This window comes from Sturnus vulgaris, chromosome 12 (assembly GCF_052056855.1).
Source record: "Sturnus vulgaris isolate bStuVul1 chromosome 12, bStuVul1.hap1, whole genome shotgun sequence".
In the NCBI taxonomy this organism is placed as follows: domain Eukaryota; kingdom Metazoa; phylum Chordata; class Aves; order Passeriformes; family Sturnidae; genus Sturnus; species Sturnus vulgaris.
The window spans coordinates 13,500,334-13,526,733 of NC_142254.1; the positions used below are offsets into that span (position 1 = coordinate 13,500,334).

Genomic DNA, 26,400 nt, shown 5'->3' on the forward strand with positions numbered 1-26,400 from the left:
CTAAAGAGCCAGCAAGATGTTATCCTTTGGTGGTTTCCATGCACTGCTCTGAAGTTTACCTAGAGAGCCACACATCCCTGCAGTGAAACCCAGGATTCTACAGCACAGGAAGTCCAAGTGCAAAGGAACTATGCAGCAGAAACCAGAGAAGTTGTTTGAGCTGGATTTTTTCAACAAATAAGCTTAGCAGTACATCTCCCCAACTAAATCAGAAAAAAAATCAGTCAAGCCAGTCTATGTTTTAATGGAAAAGACCAATGCCTTAACTACAAAATATATTTAAATACATAAATAAGTTACTGTAATAAAAAATAACTGTTTAAACTTCTGTATTGCATAAATACCATATCTGCACTTAAACTCTGATGCTCTCTTCATGGAGCTTTGGTCTGTGTAGTATTTCTCACCTGACAACTTAACTACAGCACTACCATTGTAATTACTTCACCCTACAGTGGAGTAGGGGTCTGAATTAACTGCTTGTCATTCATTATCTGCCCAGTGCATGGAATCACTGCCTCTCCACAGATGCTGCTCCTCTCCCTAGGACGAAGCTGTTCCCACACGCATTATCCTGAACAGTGTGTTGAAGTTGTTGCTTCTTATTGCATCCCGACAAGCACTGATCACTTGTGTTTTAGGTCTGCCAACTGCAAAGAGAAAAAAAAAAAGGAAAGAAAAGGGATAAAAACCCAGTTACAGAGTAAGAAACCGGTAAAAATACTTATTTGATCCAATCTGAAAATGTAGAGGCTTCCTTCAAATACTTTTTAAACACATGATGAAACACCATCTTTCTTCTAGTACATAAATAAAATCCTTTCTTTAAAGAAGAATCCCCTGTAGGTCTGTTTTATGAGAGCTTGTTGGAAGGGGAATGCTATAAGTATACAAAAAAGTATCTCTCTCCCTGAAGACCTACAGGACAAATAATGCAGATGAAACAGTCCTGCTTTTTTTTTTAAAGCAGAATTATAAATTTAGAACTGAAGTAATTCTAAAAAAATTTTAAAAGTAGTGTGTTCAACAAAACTATAAATTTCTGCCTCTCTCAGAAATCTGGAAACTACTTCAAATTGTTCTTTCTAGAATTGTGATCCCAGGTTATACTGACACATACAATTGACTGTCACATGTAATTGGCTATAACTAAGGAATGAAAGATTACTTCTATTAACTGACTTTCAAGACAAGAAGCCTGAAGTCACTTAAGTAACACAGGTGGCCTCTGGGACACATCTTATGTGCCTCACTGGGGGTCTAAGATTCTGCTTTGCTTTCAAAAACACAGACTTACCACGTAACCGCCCAGCCCTTTGGATTGCCTGATTCACAGCTTTCAGATTATTCAATAGCTCTGTGTGATTGTTGCAACGAATTTTGTATTGATTTATTAAATCTCTGTTCAGGTCGTACAGCTCGCTGTACCGTGTCTTCATGTTTTTCCTGTGGAAAAATCAGTCCAGTTATTTGCATCTCTGAGGAAAGTCATTCCTGGATTGTCAATATAAAGGTGTAGCAACACATGGTTGTGTTGGCCAGCACAGCCACCTCCATGTCTTCCACCTAACAGACAACAGACTTAACAGACTTGTCTAGATGTGTTGGTTATACTCATTATTTTACTAAAAAACCTGAACAGTCTATTTTTGCAGTTACTTTATCCAGAAAGACAAAGGGGAAACGTCACTTTCCCCAGTCAAAGTATCACTGCCCTGCAGTAGCTTGGGCCTCTTTACTGCTGCTCTTCAGAGTAAAGCTCAGCATTAGCAGAAAACACCAAATCAGAGTGAAAACCTGACATCTAAAATGTCTTTCTTGGTGTTCTCAAAAGTACGCACAACACAGATATAGTAAGGGAAGAAGGCAGGAAAAGCTATCTAACATATCTCACCATCTTGATGTAGATTCACCTCCCCTGCTATACACTAAGCCCCTACCCTTGCCCTCTTGCCTTCCCCTGACTGGTTTCCCACCTAAAGAACCTGACAAGGTTCAAGGAGAGCTCACGGTGAGACCATCAAAGGTATAATTCTACATCAAAAATCATAACTAGGCAACTCTTGTATCACACCAATGTTTTTATGTGTTCTTTTCTGCCTGCAAAACAAAGACTGGCCATTCTAAACCCCAAACACACAAACCAGAAAGCAATTGCTCACAAGTCTCCCAGGAGCCTGGCATCTTCCGCCTGAACCAGCATGCTGCGGATGAGGTTGGAGTGTTCAGCCATGTCAGCAGTGAGCCTCTGATTCACTGCATGGTGCTCATCCACCTGTCCAAGGCAAGCAAGTAATGAACAAGGGTCCTTGGCACCCTGGGCACACAAGGGTTCAGGCTAAACCTCAGCCCAGTGCAGTAGGAAATAACATCCCAACCTAACCAACCAGCATCCCTGACACTGTTCTCCTTCCCCTCACTCCCCCACTGTAGGAGCAGTAACTCACCACCCCCCAAAGGGGGGTGAGCATGATGACTCAAACCTAAAGCTCAGTCTCCCAGACAACATATTTACTTTATCCTAAACAACCAACTGATGAGACCAAGGACCTGTTTACAGAACAAAAACAGACAGTTGAGAGTGTCCCACAGAATATACAGCAAGCCACTGTGGGCTGATTTCCACAACAAAGATAATGCAGTTTAGAGATCCTCTCATTAAAAAACCCCGTGACTGCTTATCTGCCTACTTAGAAATGTCTGAAGCTTCCTCACCTTCACCAATACTTTCCGCAGCTCCTCAAAGTACGCAGGAAAATCTGCTTCCACCTGCAAATCTTCAATGGCCAGGAAAGAAGCCATTGACTGGATAATGTCACCAGCTAGATCAATATCATCTGTGTTGACGGAAATCTGTCAGAAAGGAAAGAAAGCCCAGGCTCAAAGCCTCTTTATCAAGAGGGCATGGGAAAGCTCAACAGCTTTCAGTAGACAAGAAAACACCGATTTCAAAGGGGCTTTTTTTCAGGTTTGGGATAGAGAGGCATCTGTGCACACAGGACCAGTGCAGAAGTTACAGGCAGCCTTGTAACTCACATTATGGCTCCCTGAAACCATTCTGCGAGGAAATAATTTCTCTCCTTCCTACAAAGCCACAGGCTAAGCAGTTTACTTCATTAACGGGCCCTGGAATTTTACCCACCAACAGTAAACAGACACAGAAGTTTCCAAAAGCATGAGTACCTTCTCTGCCTGTTTAGTCATCCTCCACTTTCACTCCTACTGGCAGTATGGGTAAACTGGTTTTACTGGAGTATCATTAAAGGGCTGTTTCCCTTGTCCAGGGAGGTACTCACCTCTCCACCAGGCTTGATTTTGATGCAGAGCTGACCTGCATTACGAAGGGAAGTGAAGCAAACCTGAAAGGGAGCATTCTGAAACTCTGCATCCTCTGGCAGCAAGAAGCTCTGATTCAGCCACATAACGATCTTGCAAAAATAAAATTAAGAGCATCAGCCACCTCTTGTGTTGAAAGCCTCAGGAACCACACAATGTCCCTGCACATGATGTGCACCAGAACACTCTGTTCAGGGTACCCCAGAAATTTAATTGACCAAATTCTATCCCATAACCCCATGTCATGAACGTGTTAGAATGAGGACAGTTGAATCCTTGCACCAAAACTGAATATTCCTAAAATAATCAAATCCAACAATCAGAGACTGCTACAAAACTCAGTTACTACCTGAGCACTGTACTGCCTTTTTCCTGTTCTCTGCTCATTTACAAAATTCAACACTCACTACAGGTCTCCTGCTATCAGCAGGCACACAGTGAACCAAGATAATATCTGAAACACCTTCTGATCTCAGGCCTTTAGTTCATGCAGGAATTCCTGACGCTGGGAATGCCTCAATTGAGACTTCTTTTAAAGACAGAAAAAAGCAGAGTTGATCTGAAATACACAGATTCCAAAGGCCAGTAGTGCATAATTTTTCCTCTGCTACTGGAAATCTCAAGTGGATTGCAAATTTTCCACCCATGCAAGACTTGAAACCAGGAAGAAGAGCAGAAACTCACCCTTTGTGGTCTCTCATTCATGGTACAGTTAACAAAGCTCAGGGGCTCTGTGGCTGAGTCTGGGCTGCTCAGGGCATACATGGAAAAGCGAGGAAGCTGTCTTGTCAACTCAAATACGTGGAACTGTGTGCTGGAAGCAAACCAATGGAAAAACAGTTAGTAACACAGCAGGGATTCACCTATTGCAATGGTTTCTGGGTCTTTTTTAGCTGCGGACTGACACCCACAGTTTCCAGTCACATAATCATCTGCTTACTGCTTCCCTGGAAGAAACAAAAACTTGGAAATTCCAGGTTTATCACGAGGTTGTATGATTCCTCCCCACCGCTGTCATTTTCAATAATTCTTCCACTGAAGTATACTCTCCAGGCTAATACATTTACAATTTTACTATATGATTGGGTATTTTCTTTACAAGTTCAGTGAAGTCTTATTAAAAGCAACAAGAAAGGCAAATAGAGAAAACAGAAAGGGAATTCAGTCCCATACAGTCTTTCTGCAGTGGGTGGCTAGCTCTCAAAATATGCCTCTCTGTTCAGGGAAAGAATGCCACCTCCTCAGGCACCAACAGCTCTGGCAGATGTGAGCAGGAAGAAAGCTGTTTTTAAGGGCATATGAAGAGATTTTATTTTCTGTGGAGAGCTATTTCTATGGGAGACTGGAAAAATGTTGTCTTGACATCAAGCATGTGTTACTTTCTCTTTGCTCTGAAGCCAAATGTGTTCAGGGTTACTTTATAGCTTGAGAGACAAAGCTGTGTCTCCAGGCTTGCTCAAGTACTCCATCCAGAGCAGCCACCATCAAGAAGCTCTCAGCCCCTTGGGGATGACAGGATAGAGTTTCTTCACCTCTTGATTCCCTCCACACACGCACAGACATCTCCTGGACAAATGTGCATTCCTTTCCTAAAGGCAGAACCAGAACACAACAGATCACAGTGATTCCAGATTATTTAGACTTCGTCTGGAAAAGAACTCGGTGCCACAGGTGCATCAGTGGTTTTAAGAAAGTATCCCAGCTCTCCTTTCAGTAAGAGAGAGCAATGAGGCACCCAGGAATTAATGGTGGACTTCCCATGGGACAAGCATGAAACCACATTATTGCTGTTTCCTGGTCCCACAGTTCTGGAGACCAGCACAGATCACACCACAAAACTCACCTGTTCCGGTAACCCACAAAGGCTTTGATGTGCAAATCCACAGGGACATCCTTGGGTGGAGTAAGGGGAACACGAATACAGCCTGAGAGGTTCTGGAGACTGGGGTGGACCACATGGCTCTCTCCTTCAAATATGCCCTCAGCAAAGATCAGCACAGCACGGATGATTGTGTCTTAATAATAGGAAGAAAAAGCAGTTCCCAAATTAAAAGCTGTCCTCTGGCAATAAACTGCTACTGTTTTCAGAATTAAGTATGTTCAACTCCTTACATCCCTCCTCTGAATTGTTAAAATATCCCAGGTGACCAGGACTACCACATCTGGACTGGACTGCATCCTAGCATGCCTAGTGCAATTTGCTGTCTTGGGGTAGTTCCAGTTTTGCATGTAAAGTCAGCTGAGATCCAGCTGCATTCATGCAACACCCTCACTAATGCAGCTGTGGGCTGGTGTTTACAGTCAACACGAAACGCTGCAGGGATCGCCAAGGCTGGTTTCATCCAAGTTAAATGTTAATTGCCTCAGAAAATAACATACAATAAGAAACAAATTCCATCAAACTCCTCTCCCCTAAGACCCATCCAAGGAACACAGCTTGATTCAAAACTCTGTGAAAGGAAAGAAACCACTAAAGGGACGTTACAGACAATAAAGGGGAGACAGTCAAATCACCAGCTAAATATAACTAAAGATTTGCATGATTTTACATGAAGTGAATATTTACCACTCACCGTTTGTGGTGGAAATACACAGCTCCACATGGGCAGACTGGCTGTCAGAGCCCAGATTAACTGAGAGGGTTGTCTGGAGTTGAGTGTTTGCTGGAATCACACCTCTCTGCCCATCAGCTTCCTTCAGCTGAGTGTTCGATTCAGCCTGTTACGATACACATAGCTGTCAGTATCAGAATTTCAAGATTTTCATTCAAAAAACCTAGAAAACATATGCACAAGTCAGTCTCTTTTCATTCAGAAGAAAGTTGCATTACAGCAATTCCCAGACACTTCCAACTAGCTATGAGTGGTGGCTGGATTAGGCACAGAGCTGTGGATACTTGAACTACAATGTGTTTGAGTGCTTTACCATGGATGGACTCAGATCTATATGCAAACCCTAACTCAAAAAACACTTAACATATTTATATTTTAAACACAATCTTACAGAATTCCAAGCTTTGCTGTACATATATGAGTTTTCTCTTTCCTCAGACTATTTTTTGAAATGTATACCATCAAGCCACAAGTGTGATTCAAGCTGGCAGTGCTCCCAGCCCTCACCCAGTGACCTGATCCTCTCACACAATCCCCTCTGATTCCCAAGCTGGCTTAGGCACTGAAAACTACAATTTGCAGTCAAAAGCCAAAGCACAAGGCTCAAAGGAACCCAGCTCTAAACACAACTGCTCTGGCAAGAGGAAGAAGCAAAGAAGGCATTATTAAAATACAAAAAGCAAGTTCTGAACTTGCACAAGGAGCAAGCCAAATGCAGAGGCAGGAGCCCCCAGCAGACAATCTCACTGCATCCTGACAAGTTACAGCTCTGACTTGTCTGGACTGCCCCACAACTGCTTCCCAGATTCTGGATTTATACCAACAGAAAGGTGTGTTTTGGCCTTACACATTATTTAAGCAGTACCTTTGCATTTTCCTCATAATTTTTCAATTCCAGCAGCAGATTTTGTTTCTTTTGACTAAGTTCTCGGATAAGATCCTGTTCAGCACCTGTATCCATTAGGTTCCCTTTCATTTCTTCACCTCCTGGCAGATAGCCTCGGACTGTACAAAAACAAAACATAGTCCATTTCAGCAAAGACTTCAACAGCCTGCCCAGAACTTCAGTTTCTGTGACATGACTCCCTTGTACCACCTCTGCAGTTCTAGTCTTCAGCAAGTACTATTCAGCTGAAAACCTGAGAATGGATTTAGACCTTCAGAGGCTCTCACCTTCTTGGTGACTGGGGCAAGAGAACTGCACATTAAAAAAAAAAAAAAAAAATTAATTTCCAACCTGTCTAAGCTGTACTCACCTGACCAGACAAGTGCAGCACCCAGTCCTTTTGCAAGAGGATTCCCACTGCAATCATTCTTTCAGGTGCTTAGGCAAGTTTACAATTATGCAAAATTAATAAAACGTGTACCTGGATTTCTAGAGCTGGTCAGAGGAGTTGTTGCTGTCTGGAAGTGACTCTAAGTCACTGTTCATTAACCAGTAAACAAGATTTACCCACATAGTTTTTCCCAAAATCAAGGAATACTTCACTTCAAGGGGTAAGACTTGTTCCCCAGTAGCCCAGTGGAGCACAGTTATGGAAACACCTCTGTCTGTGGAGACAGAGGACCTGAACAGGTGATAAGACAACTTTCATTTTGCTCTAAGGCTGCGTGCCCTGATTGCAACTCTGACAATGAAAGCCAGGGACAAAAATCTTTTACCTTGGAAGAACATGCTGCCTGACTGAAAATGACTGCTGCCCTGTAAAAAGTTGCATGGAACTTGAAATCATTCAGCTTTGCACACTGTCCTCCAATGAAAGGATTTTATTATTTCTGAGTGAATCATTCATTTAAAATGAGTGCAAGACAAAAACCACTGCAACACAGGAGAACACCTCATGTGAAAGGATGCTGGTCCCAAACAGAACTCTAATAACATTGTCTATATAACCCCAGCTACACTAATTACTAAGGCCTAAAGGGATCCCCATCATGCCAAGGCTTGTTTACAATGGACCCATCAGAAAAGGATGATCGTGTTCAGTGATACCAACCTACACAACTCTGCTAGGACAAGGTTCTCTAGAACTGCTTACAATGTTCCCCTTCAGTAAGCTTGGGAAAAAGGTTTATAAGCTGAAGCCCAAGTGCAGCAAATCCCCACAGCCTGTGATTAAGACAGACAGCAAAACACTCTAGTATTTAACAAGGACAGGCTTTTGTTTCAAATGGGTTGTGCCAGACCTGCTTGTCTCAGGCCACTGACGCCAAGGAGTCGGATAATCACACCAGTGTCTTTCCTGAAGCCATCCCTGTAAATTTATACTGAGCTTATTTAAATCATCTGTGATCACATTTATTTCCACTCACAATAATGCGGTCTGACTTCTTGAACGCATGGTGGGACAAATCCACCACTTCTCCAGTCTCAGGATAGCATTTTCCAGGAAACAAAGCACTGTTAACATCTAAAATTTCTAATATAAAAACTCTTCATCTGCAGAAGAAAACCGAAACACACACACCCTTAGTTCTTTAAACACCTTTACCTACTGTAAAGTGGCCAAAGAATTAAAACAGAAAAAAAGATTTCCTCTACATTCATCTATTATAATGTAGCCTGAAGAACCAGAGTCTGTACTGAATATCATTATCTTTGCATTAGGATGGGGTTTCTTCCATTAGACAAATGAATTTTGATGGTTTCTTGGATCATAATGAAACACATGCTGATTCTCACAGAGAAGGCAATATTCAAAATCCTGTTTGCAGATAGAGTAACTCAAAATTCCCTTAACTGCACATAAAGCAAAGGGAATTTGGCACACAAAACGTTGGAACCAAAACCACGTTTAGCTAATCTGAGATGATGTGATGTGCCTGATATTGCTGTGTATTACATTAATATCTTGAACAATGCTTTTACCTTCACCATCAATTGAGCAGCAGATTAACTGGGTGCTCCCATCCATTCTGTAATCCCCCTCCACCAGTCCTGCAATCGAGGAAGCAAAGTTATCTTTAAAGATGACCTCCCCAGTCCGGTCACTGCGTGCATCAACCTGGAACAACAAAAAGTTCCAAGCCTCAGCATGAAGAGAAAAGCCAACTCCAAAACACATGTCATGCCCTACCCTGAGCTGTTAACTGAAAGCCAGCTCTGCTCACAGAACTGCAGGTGAAGTTGCAGCTCTGCTCATCCAAACACCACCCATGAAAAAAGTACTATCAAGAAATGACCTCTAGGCAGACTCTAGAAGGAGCCAGAAGGAACTTCTCTTCAGAGGTGCTTCCCTAAGTTACAAAACTATAAAAGGAAGGAAATAAAAGGGACTGCAAGTCTGCACTGGAAAGGTTATGCACATATGATGCAGCAATGATGGGACTAAACCAGAAATAACTTTAATGCAGTATTTACAACCTCTCCTCTCGGCTGCAGCTCTTGTGCGGTGAATTATTTTTATACACAAATACCACAACCTTCAATTATCTTTCATTTGATAAGAAGGGTGAGGTGGGCTCAGTTCCATGCACTGTGTATTTTCCAAAGCACAGGTCACAGCATTACTCTTTCTAGGACCTATGGACTATTTCAGACCAACAAATTGGGTAGAGACCACCACTGGAAAAGAATAGGAGCAAAGGAAGGAGAGGCTCTCTAACAGTGTTACACATCTAATCCAGGGTAAGTTACAACACATCTGGGCTCCAGCCTGCCAGCTTGATATGAAGTTATTGAAGTGCCGCAGGCTAATTAGAGTAATGAGAGGTGTGAAGAAAAAAGCACAGCTTTACAGAAAAACCTGGCAAGTTACATCCAGGAGAGATGTGGCAGTTACAACAGTCATTTCTGGGAAAGGGGAATACCAAGGAACAGGCTTAAAAACTAAAACTGAGCTGTATAGAATGCCTCCACAAAAAATGAAATAATGCTCGATTAATCCTGCCACAGTCAAGACTGACGCTGCTCTGCTGTTACATAACTGCTTTGTCTTCGCTGAAGTTTGGGAACATTCAGAACACACAGCAGAGGATTATCAGTATCCTCAAGACACACCTGAAATAGAGACACTCAAGAACTCTAGGATGTGGCATATGATCTCTGCTGCCATGGAAACAACTTGCCACACCTTAGCAATTGACTCTGAGCTAAGCAGGGGAAGCAGCTTTTCTCTGATCTTGTACTTGGCACAGCACTCACCAGCCAAACTAGGTTTTTATTGGAATAAATCTGCAGTGCTCAGATTTCTTTTTCATTGTTTGGTTGTTGTTCTTCAGGTAACTTAACACAGCCCCCATAGCTACAGCTCCTCATTTTCCCCCTGTATAAACTCACCTTGCCATTAGACCAGCCAGTGATCAACTCACACACTCCATCAGAGTTCAGGTCAAATGCATGTATGCTCATTGCCTGGTTTTTTGACTGAGGGCAGAAAAGAAAGAACAAATTAAGCTTGGGTATGTTCTCTAAACTTTACATGCTTGCCACTTGCAAAACACTGGACTAGGAGACTACCGAGAGTACACAAAGGAATACAACTATGCTTCTTAACAGGAACTTTGAGTATTACTATTTCTAAGGTCACAGACACATGTGACATCTTAGCCCCCTGCACTACTATCTAGTGCACTGCTTTCAAATGATCTGATCATTCCTTTAAAAACATTTCCATCCAAGCAGATGATTAGAAGGCACAAAAGCAAAGTGTAAAAAACCAAATCCTGTAGGAAAAAGTTACAAGGCCTCAACACTGTCAAAAAATTAGACTACTGAGGACAACCATGAGCCTCTTCCTGCTACCTCCTGAGGAATCTTCTTATTACTATTAAATATACTATACTGTTTTATATTAAGAATATTACAATCAGGAATGGATCTAGCCAAACTGATTTGCTGGAGCAGGAAAATTGCTATTGATGAGAAAAATTAACCTTGAACATAGACAATGCAAGATTTCAGTTTCTGAAAAACACTTTATTGATTCAATCAGAGGATTTTCTAACACAACTCGAATGTCTCTTGTTAAGAGAAGAGAATCACATTAAGAATCCCTAATTGTATGGTTGTATCCTTGTTGTTTAAACCACCACCAAAAGTACTGCAGGAACTGACCTGGTATATTATATGAACCTATAAAAACAGGTGGATTTTGTAAGAACAAAATTACATTAAGTTCTCTGCTCAGCAAAGTTCACCTAAGGGTAACATCAGAACGACCTGAAATTAGATACCAAGTCTCCTGGCAGCCTTCAAGCTTCCAGTGATGATACTCCAACAGTGGACTAACCTTAATCCTCCAGTAGCGTGCTGACTTGTTGTAAACTCCAACAGTGCCATTGGCAAGAGCGTAGGCAAAGCGACTGCCATTCATGGGGCTAAGTGCAGTGACAGTCTGGGGGGAAAGGAGGGACAGAGAGGATATAGGAGTGAGAACTTGTGGGAACAGGCCATAGAGCTATCACATGAATCCTACATTTCTTAAATGGCAAGTAAGTCTGTTGTAGGAAGCATTGAATACCGAAATAACTACTTCTAAGAATCAGTCTGAAATCACTGAAGGCCTTGTAGGATTTCCTCACACAAGCTGCATTGCCAGTGTTAGAACACATTTCAGCAAGGATTGCAGAACTGCCCTCAAACTGTGTACTCTGACCAACTATTTCCTACCACAGACAGCAAAACAACTGCTCATAGAATTCCTGTGGTCATCAGTGCTAACACACTATCATTGAGAAACTACACACAATATTCCTTAAGGAGTTGATGATGACAAAGGTTCAACTTTGGGTTAGGAAAGCCCTGGAGACACTATCGGTAGAAAATCTTTGCCCAGTACTATTAAGATAAAAATTAAAAACTCCCACGGTGGGACTTCTTTGGAACACAGGTGGAACACCAGGCTAGGTGTCCTACCTGAATAAGCTCTGGGGAGACCTGAGAGTCATAACTTGGCCTGTTTCTCACTCCTTTTAAGACCCATTCCTTATTGAGCTAAGGTTCTCAGGGTTTCAAAATGCAGGTTTTTCCACACACTGAGACTAGAGATTTTAATGTCAGGAGGAACACTTGCAATCATCTGTCTGGTCTTCTGTACAATATAGTACAGGAGACTTCCTTCAATTAAATTCTTCCCCAACTTCTTATGTAAACTCATCTGACTGTGCTCCTTGGATGTTTTAACATAAAACTTTGTTTCCAAACCCTTTATCTTTTCCTCTCTTAGTCTTCTGCAGAGCCTTTTCCTAAGTATCAAACTAAATTACAAGCAGCCGGTAAGGACAGAAGACCACAGCAACAGTCAGAAACTCAAAGGTAACAATAAACCCAAATTTATTGTCCATTTATAAGAATCTCAACAGTCTACAGCTTCAGCTTCACCAGAGTAAGTGATTAAACACAGAAAATGAAAACTACCCAAGACTTCCAAACCAAACATAATGTACAAAGACTGTTCCTTGAATTCACCTTCCTAAAAAGAAATGTTTAGGTTCAGCTGTGTCCTTTTATATTCGAACAGTAGAATTGTAACAGGCCTCCTATGACTGCAGGTGTGAATTTGAAACAATTCTACTGAGGATGTGGAAATAAATCACACTTGAGAGTGACAGATCTTTAGCATCCCTTCAACTAGAAGTATCTAATGACCAGACTAGCCACTGCACAGAGAGCAGGCCCAGTTCTAATTGTAGTGATAGCAACAACCTCCTTTTCCAGAACAGTGCCTGGCTTTGTCTTTTATAGCTCTTCATAAGTGGTTTATTAGCTAAGCCTTTTAGTCCCATCTTGGGCAGTGAGGAGGCCTCAGATCTTTAAGGACAAAGGTCCTTGACCTTCCTCTACCTTGGATCCAGCAGGGCTGTGAGAACACTTCTAAATGCAATGATAAGGATATTTTACTCCCTTCCTAAAAAACAAAATCAGTGGGCATCTTCTCTCAGCTCTTAACCTAAACAGCAACTCCTACACCTTCTATTTATCCTTCTGTAAACCTATCTGCCCCATTCCTTACTTTAGTCACCACAGCTCTTTTTATATAGCCAATGTGTAACCTCGTTTGCAATATAATCTTCCATTTTTGCCTGGGCATTCCCCTTCTACCCTGCCATGCACTGTCTGGGTATACACACAGGGATAAGTTACATCATCATAATCACATCAAGAACATTTGAGGAGAACTATAGAAGACGTCCTTTTACTCAGAGGATATTAAAAACTTCAATCACAAACCAGCAACCTTAATCATCCTTGCACAGGGTCCTGACTGTCAGCCAAGAATAGTCACTTTTCTTAGTGGGGTGAAAGGTTTGTAAATAAACAAAGCAAAAAGCCCCTTGCATAATGAAAGACATTATTAAACTCGAACTTCTGCAGTTCAAGCAGAATAGATACTGTGCCAAATAGTTTAGTAACTACTTAACTACACAATAAATCTGAACCAGAGAAGCTTTAGAGTACACAACACTTTCAGCTCTGTCAGCAAGATAATAAATATTAGCCAGAAATAATTTACCTCTGTCTCTGACATTTCTGCTACAATCTCATCTTCTTTAAACACACGGATGTCAAAATCTTCAGAGCCAACAAGAAGCTGAAAAATAATAGTATTCCTTAAAAATAATTATTCAAGCTAAGGAAGCAAGCACCAGGATCCACAGGAAAAATTAAGATTTCAAGTCCAGCAATTAAGAGGTTTTAACAGATCTATGAAATGTTGCCAATGTTGCACTGAAGATCCCGCACTTAAAAAAAATACAATCAACAAACATACACCAAAAAAACCCCAAAACAAACAAATAAACCCCAATGAATCCAACTATCAGTCACATCTGGTCCTCCGACCTAAGTGGTGGCTGCCACTGCTGCAAAGCAGGAGTAAAATCAGCTTTATCTTGATGTAAATTATGATACCAATAGGGATTGAATTGGGTCTTCTACATCCTCGCTCCTTAATATTTCCTACATTTTAGTTCTTTTCCTGTTTCCTAATTCACCAGGTAGAAGGCATTAACTGGAAAGGAGCCCAGTGGAAAAGCTCATACTGAAGATGGTGACAATTGGGAGCTTCTCTTTTGCAAATTAAGAAACCAAGGAACAGATGTGCTCTGTGCCTTGTCGATAAAGTCATCCATCAGATCAATGACAGAGTTACAAATCAAAGTCTAAAACCTGGTAGTACTTCTCCCCATTGAGCCTTTCATCATTGCTTGGCCAAAGAGATACAAATCCATAACAAAGTTAGATTTTTAAAAAGATTAAAGGCTTTTTTTTTCCCAAGTAAAGATGCTTCAGATTATGTCAACCTAAAACACACCAAGCTAAGTCTACTGCAGCTACTGAAATTATTTGCAACAGTTAACATATTTAAGAAGCACAGATTTCTTGACCAAGTTGCAACCACCAGCAAAAGACAACCATATAAAAACACACAATCCTGAAACAATTACTGGTGATGCTGTATTTTCCAGAGGTGCCTAGATTTTTTTTTTGTTCGTTTGATTCACCACACCCACTTCAGTGACTTTCATTCCACTGGACAGAAATTTGAAAGAGCAAGTCAAAGTTCTGCCCCACAAGTCTTTTGCAATATGGCAGAAAGTAACTTTCATCAATCTAAAAACCCTGAGGAAGACAGCAACAAGTTAGTTCTGTTAGCTACTAGAAGTATATTTATGCAGCTTTCAAATCGGTCAATTTTAATGTAAACATGTTTTTACTGGGGCAGAAAGAACAGAAATGAAGCTAGCACAGTAATTTACCAAGTAAGACACAAAGTGATAATTTAGGAAGCTGCTTCTGTGCATTTTCTCAGAACTTCAAGATTTAAACCAGAGGCAATTTCACAAAAGCCACAAATAAAAGTAAATAAATAAGTTAAAACTCTTTAAAATCACCTAGATAATTAAGATCAAAAAGAACTCTGAAAATACCTCAGTAAATGCATGTTAGGATAACTGGCCCAACAAGTTAGTCAGATATTGTATCCAGCTCTATTCAGCTCAAAGTAGCACCAGATTGCACTAACTGCTGAGAATGAACTTCCATCAGGCAGAATAATACAGCAAAACCCACTTAAAAGCACAAGTGCAAACTATTTGCAATTAGTGCCACAGATCAGTTTCCTGGTTTCTGAATCTTTATATGCTGTCTCCACTTTTTATAAACACCTCTTAGCACATTAAAAAAATACAGAGGAGCTGTGCAGAAATTGATTTGAAAACCTGAAACCATTTCACTTCCTAAAGATCCCAATCAAGAAGACTGTGTATCAGTTTAGTGCTTATAAAAAACACATGAAAACTGTTGAGGCCCTTTCCACATCACTATTACGTAGTCCAATTGGATATTCCAAATGAGGATTTTTCAGGAACTAAACAAAGAAGCTCAAGTAATTATGTTTAAAGTCTTAAGACAGATGACAAAAGTAAGTATTTTTAGCATAATGATTTAACTTCATATTGATTTGCATCTGATGTATACTAGGAAGCCATTACTCTTCTTAAGGATTCATATTTAGAAGCACAGTTGTTCATTTGGGATAAAGAAACGTTTCCAAAAGAGAATGCCATATAAATTCACAATTTCACCCATCTCTTGCAGGCTGCATGATCAGAATGGCAGCTGTTTTCTATTGTTTGTCTCACATCATTATCAGCAAGATGTGTGTTACAAGTCATTGTCATTTTAAATCAGCAAAGCAAAGAGTATTTCATTTCCCCATGTTACTTTAAGGAAACAGAAGGGGTGGATGTGAAGACAGATTTCTTGATTTTACCAAGTGTAAGTGAAGCTTTTCAAACGAATAGCTTTTTGAAAGTTCACTTTTACATGTAAGCTTGCAAGTTGTTTCTCTGAAATTTAAAAGAGCTCATAACCATATTCAAGAAATACCATGGAAACAGATGCCTTGCAACTGATGATGACAGGCATTTCATTGTATTGCTCCTGGTGCAAAGAAAAATGAGAACCTTTAACTGGTGATGTAAGTTGTATTTGATAATCTAAGTTTTTTTATTACCATTTCACTACAAGACCACAAAGACAGCTGAATTCATGTGTAAATGGTCACAAACCTCAGTTTTCCCATCATCATCAAAGTCACACAGTGCTAATGAACGAACATTGTCTCCAGTAACCTGCAAAGGGAAGGACAGTACTCAGTGATGGTCATAGCTGTCAGAAGCTGGATTATGTTTATTTTCTCAACTGCAACAGAACAATTGACACAATCAGTGCTCAAGCAACATCTGAGTGCACTGAATACATGGCCAAAACACAGTTTACATCTGAGATAAACTGAGAACAATCAACAACTAAATTAACAGTTATCATATTAAAAAAAACAAGACTATTTAGTGCCACTGAAAGAATCTTCTAATAATATCAAAACTATTATGCATGGCCTTACCGTCCAAAAACAGTCATTTCCTTCATAATCAAAGCCCTGTAGGGCACAGTTTCCACCAACAATAGCAAGTGGAGGTGAAATATCTCCCAGCTTTCCAAGAACTATTGCATTGGCTCCATCTGAAACCTACAGAGAAGCATTAAAGAAAAAACAAACAGCAGACAATAATACATCAGAGCACACAAATGAAGAAGAGAGCTTCCAACATTATTACTGTCAGTTTAGCTGAGCTCTGAATGCCTATTATTTTTTTTAAATTTGGTCTGCTAGATTATGTGACATATGAATGCAATGTATATCTGTATATGTGAGAGTAAATTTTCATATATTAATTTTGAAATACTGCAGATATTCTAGAGACAAAATGTCCTGAATATAGCAGTAGAAATAATGCATAGCACAGACACATAATTAATTGACAAAGTAATGGGAAACCTGTAATCTTTACAATTCCAAGAAACAGAAAATCATGATGATACTAAAAAAAACAGACAGTTAAATGAACTTGCCTCTCTGTAAAACAAATCTGAGTTGTTATACACATCATAAGCCAATAAATTAGTCTGTGTTCCAACCAGAAGACAATCATAACCCAGCTGAGGGTTCAGCACTCCCGAAGTCAGACAAGTGATCCCTTGATTAATGTTCAGAAGAGAAATGTCCGAATCTTGGTTACTTTGCACCATTCGGTTTGTGTTTGTTCTCTGCCCTCGGGCATGAGGATTGTGAATAAAAACCTGGAGAAACAAAGATATAAATATTAATACAACACATGTATCTGTTTGTATACAAATAGTGAAGACTATTGTTTGGATAATAACTGCAATGGGAAGAAGGCATTCCCTCAACCTAAATGAGGACAAAAGACTGGGGGTTTTACAGACAATAGTATTTCTCACAGTTATTCTTTAAACTATACTAGAAAAAGGGAAATGGCAGGAAAAGCAGTGCTCTGGCCAGTGGAGTTGCAACATCATTGTTCTGTTTGTTTCTGAAAATGACAACTGACAAGTCTTCCGAGTAAGGCAAAAATAGGAAACCGAACGGAGCAACAACAAACTAAACAAATGACCTCCAGCTGGTAGTAGTATTTGCAAAACAGCCCAAACATTTAGGACAATTTACCTGGTACATATCTGTAACCTCCATCTGTAGGTGAACGTGGTTAATTTAAACAGGATGAATGATAAATATGGTTTTACTCTCACCGACCAATACTCAGACACTGTAATTGCCTGGAGCCAAGTCAGAGGATCACAGGCTCAACAGTTTGCTTTTTGGCTGTGCAGTCTGTCCCTCAGACAAGCCCTTGTTCTGTGCTGTTCCTAAAGGTGCCGAAATAAAATTAATAACGCTGGGAAACATCACAGATGAACCTGTTTGTATTTCCAACTTAAGTGCTTCTGTGGGTTTATGCTTCAACCTATGCTTTATTAGTCAGGTTGTACTCAATCCTGTTTTGTTTATGTTTCTAACTCAGAGCACACAGGATGCTCTCTGTTCCCGTCAGGCTGTTTGTGCATCACCCACAGAAACCTCAGCCCCGTTATCAGCACAGAGCTTGGTTTGTAACAGTGCTAAGGCTCACTTCCTCTGAAAACTCCATTATAAAACCCACGGCTTCAAAAAATCCCGTTGTCTGCTAGAAAACCTGAGTTTACTTGGCGACTTGGGTTTGTAAAGTGGTTCGGGCTGGCAGATGCCACAGAAGTCGCTGAGTCCAACCTCCTGCTCCAACACAGTCCCCTAGAGCATGTTACTCCAGATCGTGTCTAGAGAGCTTTTGAATATCCCCAGGGCTGGAGACCCCGCAGCTTCTCTAGGCACCTCTGCTACCGCTCAACTTCGCCACCTGCTATCAACCTTTGTAAGCTCCCCGCCGCAGCAGAGCGAGGCTTCGAGCACCGCGCCCCCGTGCCCGCACGCAGCTCGGGGGCCTGGGCCTGCGGAGGGTGAGGGGAACGAGCCCCCAGCTCCTGGCTCGGCTCAGCCCTGGCGCAGGGAGCTGGCGGGGGTTAGCTCAGCTTCCACGGCGGCCACCGGGGCTGCTGGGCCGGGCCAGGCCGCGCCGCAGCCGCCGGGGCTGCTCCTGCCCCGTTACCTTGCCCGCCTGCGTGGCGGCCGCCAGGCAGGGGTGCGTCCCGTCGTACCGGCCCAGCGCCACCATGCGGGGCAGGATCTTGTGCTTGAGCTTCAGCGTGAACACGGGCACCAACATGATGGGCGAGGGGCCGCGGGGCGGGGTGGGGCACGCCGGGGGAAGCCGGGCCTGGCCGGGCGGCGGGGCCGCCGCCGGACGCGGATCCACCGGCACCGGCACCGCGCACGCGCAGGCACCGCGTCAGCGGGAGGGGCGCGGTACCGGGGGGGGCGTGCGGGGGGGCGCTGGTGGGGTGGGGGCGTGAGTGGTTGGTGTGAGGGGAGGACGGGGGAAAGTGGGGAGATGGGACGGGGGGAATGGGGGAGATGGGACCGGGGGAAAGTGGGTAGATGGGACCGGGGGAGGAGGGCAGTGGGACTGGGAGAGATGGGACTGGGGAAGCAGGGCAATGGGACCAGAGGAGCAGGGCAGCCCACAGCACCCCAATCCCAACTGGGGAATCAGGGCAGTGGGACCGGGGAGCAGGGCAATGGTATCAGGGGCAGTGGGGGAGATGGGACCGAGGGAGCAGGGCAGAGGCACTGAGGGAACAGTTGGTGAAGTAGGGGGGGAGGCAGTTGGGGGGAATGAGGTAGCACTGGGGAGGGCATTTGGGGGAGATGGGGTAGGACTGGGGGGGGCAGCTGCAAAGGTCAGGGCAGCTGGAGGTGAACTGAAGTGTAGGATTGGAGGAGGTGGGGGGCACTCACGGAAATACAGGGGGTGCAGTTGGAAATATTAGGGTGCATCTGGGAGAGCTGAGGTGTCAGGAGGGCAAATACAGAGGTCAGAAGAACTGAGAGGGAGTTTGGGATGCAGGGAGGCAGTTAGGGGAAATGGGAGGCAGTTGGAGGTGTGGAACTAGGGGAGGCATTTGTAGAGGTCAGGAGAACTGGGGGAGCAATTGAAGGTATTGGGAGGCAGACAGGGACAGGAGGATAGAGGCAATTGCCACCTGGGCAGCCACAGTGGCCTCCAACATCCACATTGCCATCTCAGCCCCAGCTTCTCTACAGGGTCAGCACCCAGCTCGGGCCAAGGCTGTCCCCTCTCTGTCTCCAGCACCCTCGCTTCACCCTTTGCTGCCACACACATCGTTACTCACTCCTTGCCAGGAGCATCTCCAACTGAGAGATCGCCAAGCCAGCAAAATCAACCCAGAGTTACAATGTCCCGTGAAGTCAAAAGCACAGCCTCAGAACATCATTACTGCTGCTTTGTGGGATTGTGCACTGGATCCTACAGAATCCAGTCATTGGGGCACTGGGAGGAGGTTGGAGATGAGGGGAACAGAGGGCAAACCCTCACGGAGCCGCAGTGTAAACACTGATGTGCTGATCCCCATCGGTGTGAATTTTGGTATACAGAACTTCATGAGTCTCCCTCCAGTGCCCACTCCCTGCCCGGACACAGATTGGATAGGGAAATCCTGGCTCAAGGTCATGACTTCAGAAATTGTTAAATTATTTTAGGTTTAAGACCTATTTTAACATGATAACTCTCATGGGTGCTGTGCCCTCTGACAGTGCCTGAATCCATGGGACAATATCACCCCCATCCCAGCAAGAAGCAGCTTTGGAAGAGGATGCACTGGAAAAACAGCTCTTCCTTCCCTGCAAAGGCCACTGGTTTGAGGCACAGATTGATTTATTTCTAGGAGAGCTGGCAGACACATCCCAGCTGGCATTTCCTTGTGCGTTGGCTGAGCCCTGGCCGGCAGCAGTGTCCCTGCCCCGCATGCAGAGGAGGGCTCTAAAAAGCAGCACTGGAGCAGGGATCATGCGATTCTCAATGTGACAACCTCCTTTTCCTCTTTTTGTAATTATTTTCACCAAGGTTCTCTGGCACCTCTATCAATGTGGCATTGTACTTGTGGATAAGGAGGCAGCAATCGCGTGCAGCATATTAAGGAGGGTGTTTTTTCCCCTCGGTGGCTCTGTTTGGGGTGAGTGTGGGTGTCAGGGCCAGCCTTGCAGTGGGTCCCCCCTCCCACATGCTGGTTTGGATACCAGAGCACAAAGGCAAAGTGCTGGCGTGAACTCAGGCACGCAATGGGGTATTGCTCTAGGCCAGCAAACACTGCTGTCCTTGCAGGGAAAATCGCAGAATTTTAGAATGGTTTGGCTTGGAAAGGACATTAAAGATCATCCAGTTCCAAGCCCCGTGCTATGGGTGGGCACAAAATCCCCAGCTTCCCTCCCAGCATTGCTGAGTGTTTCTCTGCCAGGCTCTTCAAACCCAACCAAGCAAAATGGGGGGGAAAACTGAGCTTAGAGACCTTTTTAAGCTGGTAAAATTGTAAATAGATGGAAATTTCAACTTCTTGCTAAATATGTATGATTTGAGCTGTAAATATTATTTTGAATCACTAATTATGGTATTGGGTTTGGCACATCTGCAACACAATTAAATTACAGCTGCCACTTTGAATCAGCTGGCTCTGAAAGTCTTAATATTGAAATCGTGGCTTTTAGCACTCATTTCCCTTCGTTTGAAAGGCCCATCATCTATAAAATTAAATTAAATGTATTTATTTTATAAATAAAATAATAAAATATAATGAAATTTATTTACATCCAAAGCTACAGCATCCAGTCCTGAGTCCTAAGCAGTGCTCAGGACAGGAGTCCTTCCCTTTTGCCACTTTTACAAGGGGGGAAATCCCATAAAATCCTCACTAAGCCCCTGGGTTTCACTGCTGCACAGACGGGGGCTGCTTTGCAGCCAGGATTAATGTGACTATAGTTGAAGGATTATTCAGCTTCTTCCCTAGAACACGGGTCTTAAAATCCAGCAAGAGACCATCACCATCCTCCTTCCAGTTACTCTGCACAGGTTTGGCAAGGCAATGCCCTGTGACCAGTGTTTGCTCTTTTCTAGCTCCTACTAACATAACTGATATAGTATGATCATTTTGTATAACATTGTTTAATCCACTATGATTTAATATAAAATTTAGAGATAGATATAAATATAGATTATATAATCAAATATGCTTGGCACAGGTTGCTGGCTTTCTAGGCAGGTTGCATGGAGAAGCTGGCCCTGACAGCACAACAGGTATGAGGATTGTTACACACCCAGAAGCTATTTCTTGGAAAATACTTCAAATGTAACCAAAAATTCACTATGCCTTTATCTGCCTGGCAGAGGAATGCTGAGGAGTGCTAAGATACTGAGTTTGGGAAAATATTGGCAAAAATAACCATCCTCATCCTTCAAGGAGAGGGATAATATGGCTGGAGGGAGTGGAGAGGGATGAGCAATTGCATCTGCACACTTAAGTACTCCTTGAAATGAAGAATGAGCCTGTCTGCAAGGGCTTTTTTCTTTTGCCATCCCAGGTTTGCTGCCCCAGCTGGAGCAGCATTTCTCCCCCCCATCCCATGCCCATTCCTGAGATGGGAGACACTTTTGGATGGGGATGTAAAGAGCTGTTGTGTCAGATCCTGCCTCTACAGCTATGCTGCTCTTGGGAGAGACAGGATCCGTGAATCATTCTCAGGATAGACAACAAGGATCTCTGGATCTCAGGAGCAAGGCTATAAAGACATCAAGGAAAATATCACATCTTTTTATTTCACACCTTTATACTGAGGGGGCTGATGTTTTCTTTGCAAGCTCAGGCAAGTGTGTACTTGACATCCCAGGGAATTACTCATCCCCTCTACTCTTGGCTTCTAATTAACAACTAAAGGGGAATATAATAATTAAATATGCCCAAGGTAACGATACTTGGAAACTCTGGGTCACGTTTCAGCCAGGGGAGGCGGCAAGTAGTTGGAGCAGGTGAGTTTGAAGTCTGTGGGAACCTGAAAGACACAAAAGGGAAGGAGAGATGTAAGGAAAAAAACAAAACCAACGAAAAAGAAGAAAATCCAAGCTGTACACTGGGAAAACATTAGATTGGTGAATTAAAATGATGCCTAGAGTTAAGGTGATGCTTAAAGCCTGTCATGCAGTTGCCAGCAGTGTTGGGCAAAGTGGGGGACACCTGGCAAATCCCTTTCCCAGAAGAGTATGCAGGGATGCTGGGCAGCCCCTGACTCACTGATTTTCTGCTCTCATAGGTGGGGGACAAGGTAAATTCAAGCATTTTTATTTCCCACCCAAAGCTTGGTTGGTCCTCAACCCCTTCCTTCCCTTGGGGGCTGCAATTCAACCCTCGTTAGACCTCGAAGTAATTCCCATTAACATTTATGAGAATTTCATGATCAAAAGAAGAATCAGCCCTTTCATCTTCCAGACATGTCCCAACACACATCACCTGGCCCCAAAAGCCTGTCCTGCCAGGCAGGAGCTCCCACCTTGTGCTGGGGTCTCTCAGGATGCACACCCCAAAACTGGCGGGAACTTTGCAAGGTCAGTTCGCCCTCCTGGACCCAGTTCATGGCATCAACTCAGCATTTCTTCCTTTCCCTTCTCCCTAAAAATCAGTAACGAGCAAATCTCTACCCTCTCCGCAATGCTTTTTCAAGGGGAAGGTAACACTGATAGCTTCATTCCAGATAAGAAATAAGGAGTAAGGGCCAAGCCCTTGCCTGGAGCTATAGGATGAGCCGGCAGCTGAGCCCGACTCATAATCCTGGCTTTGGGAGTCTCAGCCCCAGCGCAGCCGGCTGGGTCACAAGGCGGCTCCTAAAGAGCCCACATCAAAGAGTGCTGCCGGCTTGTGAAAGCGTCCCAGGATTGCACGCCGTGCAATTCCTGCTTAATAGAAATCTGCCCATCCCCTTCCCACTGCCAGCGGGCCCTCGCTGAAGGTGCCTTCCTATGGTTACAGACGTGATGTGGGCCAGCAAGTCTCCAAGGAGGGCATTTCCCCGGGAAAATGGGACATGCCATGGCTTTGCTGATGGCTGATATTGGAGAAGCACTAGTTGGGATGTATTTTCCTAAAGCTGCAATCAAGGTGTGGGCAGAGAAGCAGGTAGCTTCCCAGGAAGATGCAAGGAGGGAGAAAAGACAATAAACTTAGCTAATGTCTGCCACTGAGAGCAGAACAAGTCTTTGCTCCCGATTTTCTGGGAAAAAGAAAGAAGTCTTCACAGCCTGAGGTCACTCCACTGATCCGGTTTCACTCCCAAATGCTTCCAAGGCTTTGCCTATGCACATGGGGAGTGGTTGGGAATGGCTTCCCAGGGCAGACAAGGGGTGATTCACCCTCTTCCTCCTCTGCCAAAGGGCTGGCAAGCACCAGCAAAATAAAACTACGTCAGCACCTATTTCCCATGTTTCAAACACTTGTTTATCATCAGCAAACAATAACCTGAGATTCAGATCAAAGTCAAGCCTGCTTTCTAAGCAGCAATCACTTCTAGGGCTTCCTGCTGGCTTTCAGCACTTGCATGTGGTGGGTGTATGCTGGGTGCTAAAATATTTTTTATTTTCTCTATTTGGCTTTAAAAGACTGGTCCCAGGTGGACCGTGGTACCTCTGGCAGCTGAGCCCTGGCCAGTCGTGGCTCTCCTGCCCAGAGACCAACACAAAGAGGAAGCTGGAAAAAGCAGAGCTGAGCTGCCCCTGCTCTGCTGCAGCATCAGAGCCACCCCTGGTTACCTTGCATCAGCATCCTCCCAGGGTCTCGGTGCTATGCCCACACGGGGTTCATAGCTCCCTGCATCCCTGCCCACAGTCTGTACCCACGGAGCCATAGTGCCAGCGGAGCCCCCTGGCTGCCTGGGATGTATCTAGGTGAAGGAGGGGTCGCCAAACCCATCATTGCTCTAGAGGGGATGATGAGCCCAGAGCGAGCATTTTGTGGGACACATGTCATGAGAGGGGGCTTGTAGTAGTCTGCAGGGTCCCCAGAAGGCAATGGTGACTGCACCATGGGCAGCTGGAGGCTGATGCTGATCCATTATGTGCCTCTACGTGCCCACAGGTGACTGGAGCCACATATCCTTCAGCAGAGAGCCAGGTGCCAGCTCACCTCCACAGGAACTGGATGGTATTCCTCCCTCCTCACCTGCCTGGCACCAGCTTTGAGTCACTGCCAGTCACTGGCACCAGCCCTGACACCCTCCCGTGGCTTTCAGCAATCAGCTGCAGACACCTCAGGTGTCACAGGAACAGGTGCCTCTGCCACACTGTCCTGAAAGCTGTCAGCTTCCTTCTCTCCTTTCTAGGGAGTCCTGTCCCTGGCATGCCCATGGTGATGCTCAGCCATCACCATTCCCCCAGTGAATATCATCTCCGGCTCTGCCTGGAGCACTGGATCATCAAGCTGACTCACCCGTGTTAATCCACCCAGCAATCTCGGGGTAATTGCCACGGACGTGCCTGGGGACAGAGCCAGGATTCCCACGTAGGGGACGTGAGAGCCAAGGGGCACAGCTCTGGTATTGCAAGGGCTGGTGAATAAATTCTGTGCAGGGATCCTGCCTGTTATGCTTGGCTCTGGGGAGCAGTATCAGGCCCACTTAAATGAGGGAGAACACCCAGGGAAATGGAGGACAGGGGCCAGAAAGCAGACTGTGGCTGGTGAGACCTTGTCACAGGGGATATTTAAACAGCAGGAGTCCCTGGAGTCCCCAGCTCATCACTGTCACCCCAATCACGGGTTGCTTCTGGAGGTGGCATGATTGGTGTGTGTCTGCCTGACAACCCACTATTCCAGTCCAATCCCAAATTAATTCTAGAATGTCTCCCAAATCAACTACAGAATAGACCAAGAGCAATGTAAGATCTACCAGACTCCTGACTCCCAGTCCTACATCACCTGTAAGATGCTTTTTCCTTTGTGCAGAAAGAGAGGAAAGAAGGTAAAAAGGGCTGGGGTCTGAGTGACAACAGATGCTGGAGTGCTTTTCCTGCACACTATCCTTTCATGGCAGAGTTTGTTCTCTTCCCTTTGTGTGGGCTTCACCTTCCTCCCCCTAGGCTAGAGGAGAGGGAGCACTTTGGAGAAGCCACCTGCCCCTGTATCCCTGGGCCACCACCAGTTGGGGACAGGGAAAATTTTTGCCTGAGTGTCCCAAGGCAATGGGGGAAGACACATCAGATGCAACAGTGATATTGCTGTTCCCCATTAATCCACCACGACATGGTAGGAAGCATTTCCCTCGGCATATTACTGCACTACAGGAGTGCTTGGCTGATTATTTCAGCCAAGGAGCAGAGCAAATGCAAGATCCCAAGGAAATGCTACCCCTCTGTCATGACACCAACACAGTTAGGAAGCCGTAACCAGGGTGGCAGGTGACCATTTGCAAGTGTGTTTCCCGTGTTTGTGTTCCCTACTCCCACAGGAGCAATAACACTCTTGGCATGCACCTGGTCCCTGGCACCGTCCCCTGCCATCACGCCCCAGTGCATCAGCAGCAGTGTGACATTCATATGACCGCAGGGCTGGCATGTCAGGGCACTGACAAGCTGCTCCAGGGTAGAGGAGTTGAAGAAGGGGCCCATTGGCTCTGCCTTTCTTGGGCTTTTCTATACTGATTTCCCACACTGGCCTGGAGAGGCGGGAGGAGACACTGAGTTGGGGTGCTGGCAATGCTCCCCATCAGGTCACCCAACAAACTCCCAACAAGCCCAGACAGCTGAGTGGTAAAAATACTCCCTGGGCCGCTGTTTCGGCTGGATTAGCATTGACAAACTGCCTCAGCCAGGTACCTCAGGCAAAAGCCCAGCTGTGATAAAACCCCAAGGCAGAGGAGTCTAAGAGGAGGGGGTAGGCGGGATGGGGTATCACTGACACCAAGGAGCACACAGAAACACAGGAACGAGGAGGAAGGATGCTCCATGGCTGACAATGCCTCCTGCACATGAAATAGACTGTCCCCACACCAAAAATCTCAGCAAGCTTTTTTTTTTTTTGTGCTTTCCACCCCAAACCCTCACTGCCTTTTCGAGTGGGTGGGTAAAACCCGCTGGAGGAGTTGACCAGGGTGATGGCAGCTCGCCTGCCACCCTCCTCCCCTGCACACTGAGGTAATGGCACACGGAAATTAATTCAGAA

At 44.4% G+C, this 26,400-nt stretch overlaps 1 protein-coding gene across 1 annotated transcript; it reads right to left on the reverse strand.

The window, feature by feature from the left end:
* Nucleotides 1–151: 151 nt before the first annotated feature.
* On the reverse strand, nt 152–18,657 carry BBS2 (Bardet-Biedl syndrome 2). The gene is made up of 17 exons (XM_088171909.1): nt 18,399–18,657; nt 16,807–17,034; nt 16,298–16,423; nt 15,963–16,025; nt 13,403–13,480; nt 11,180–11,284; nt 10,228–10,314; nt 8,818–8,953; nt 6,814–6,953; nt 5,910–6,054; nt 5,180–5,351; nt 4,021–4,150; nt 3,297–3,428; nt 2,716–2,853; nt 2,163–2,275; nt 1,298–1,446; nt 152–650 (listed from the first exon to the last, which is right to left on the reverse strand). The coding sequence occupies exons 1-17, from the start codon at nt 18,513–18,515 to the stop codon at nt 544–546; spliced, it is 2,166 nt and encodes a 721-aa protein (XP_088028035.1). The 5' UTR covers nt 18,516–18,657; the 3' UTR covers nt 152–543.
* Nucleotides 18,658–26,400: the final 7,743 nt, after the last annotated feature.

Excerpts from the sequence above, each read along its gene's own strand:
- BBS2 (XM_088171909.1), bottom strand. The coding sequence starts at position 18,515 with ATGTTGGTGCCCGTGTTCACGCTGAAGCTCAAGCACAAGATCCTGCCC. Across the intron at positions 17,035-18,398 it reads CCGCCACGCAGGCGGGCAAG|GTTTTTATTCACAATCCTCA; the intron begins GTAACGGGGCAG and ends TTGTTTCTCCAG. Across the intron at positions 8,954-10,227 it reads CTGGCTGGTCTAATGGCAAG|GTTGATGCACGCAGTGACCG; the intron begins GTGAGTTTATAC and ends TTGTTGTTCCAG.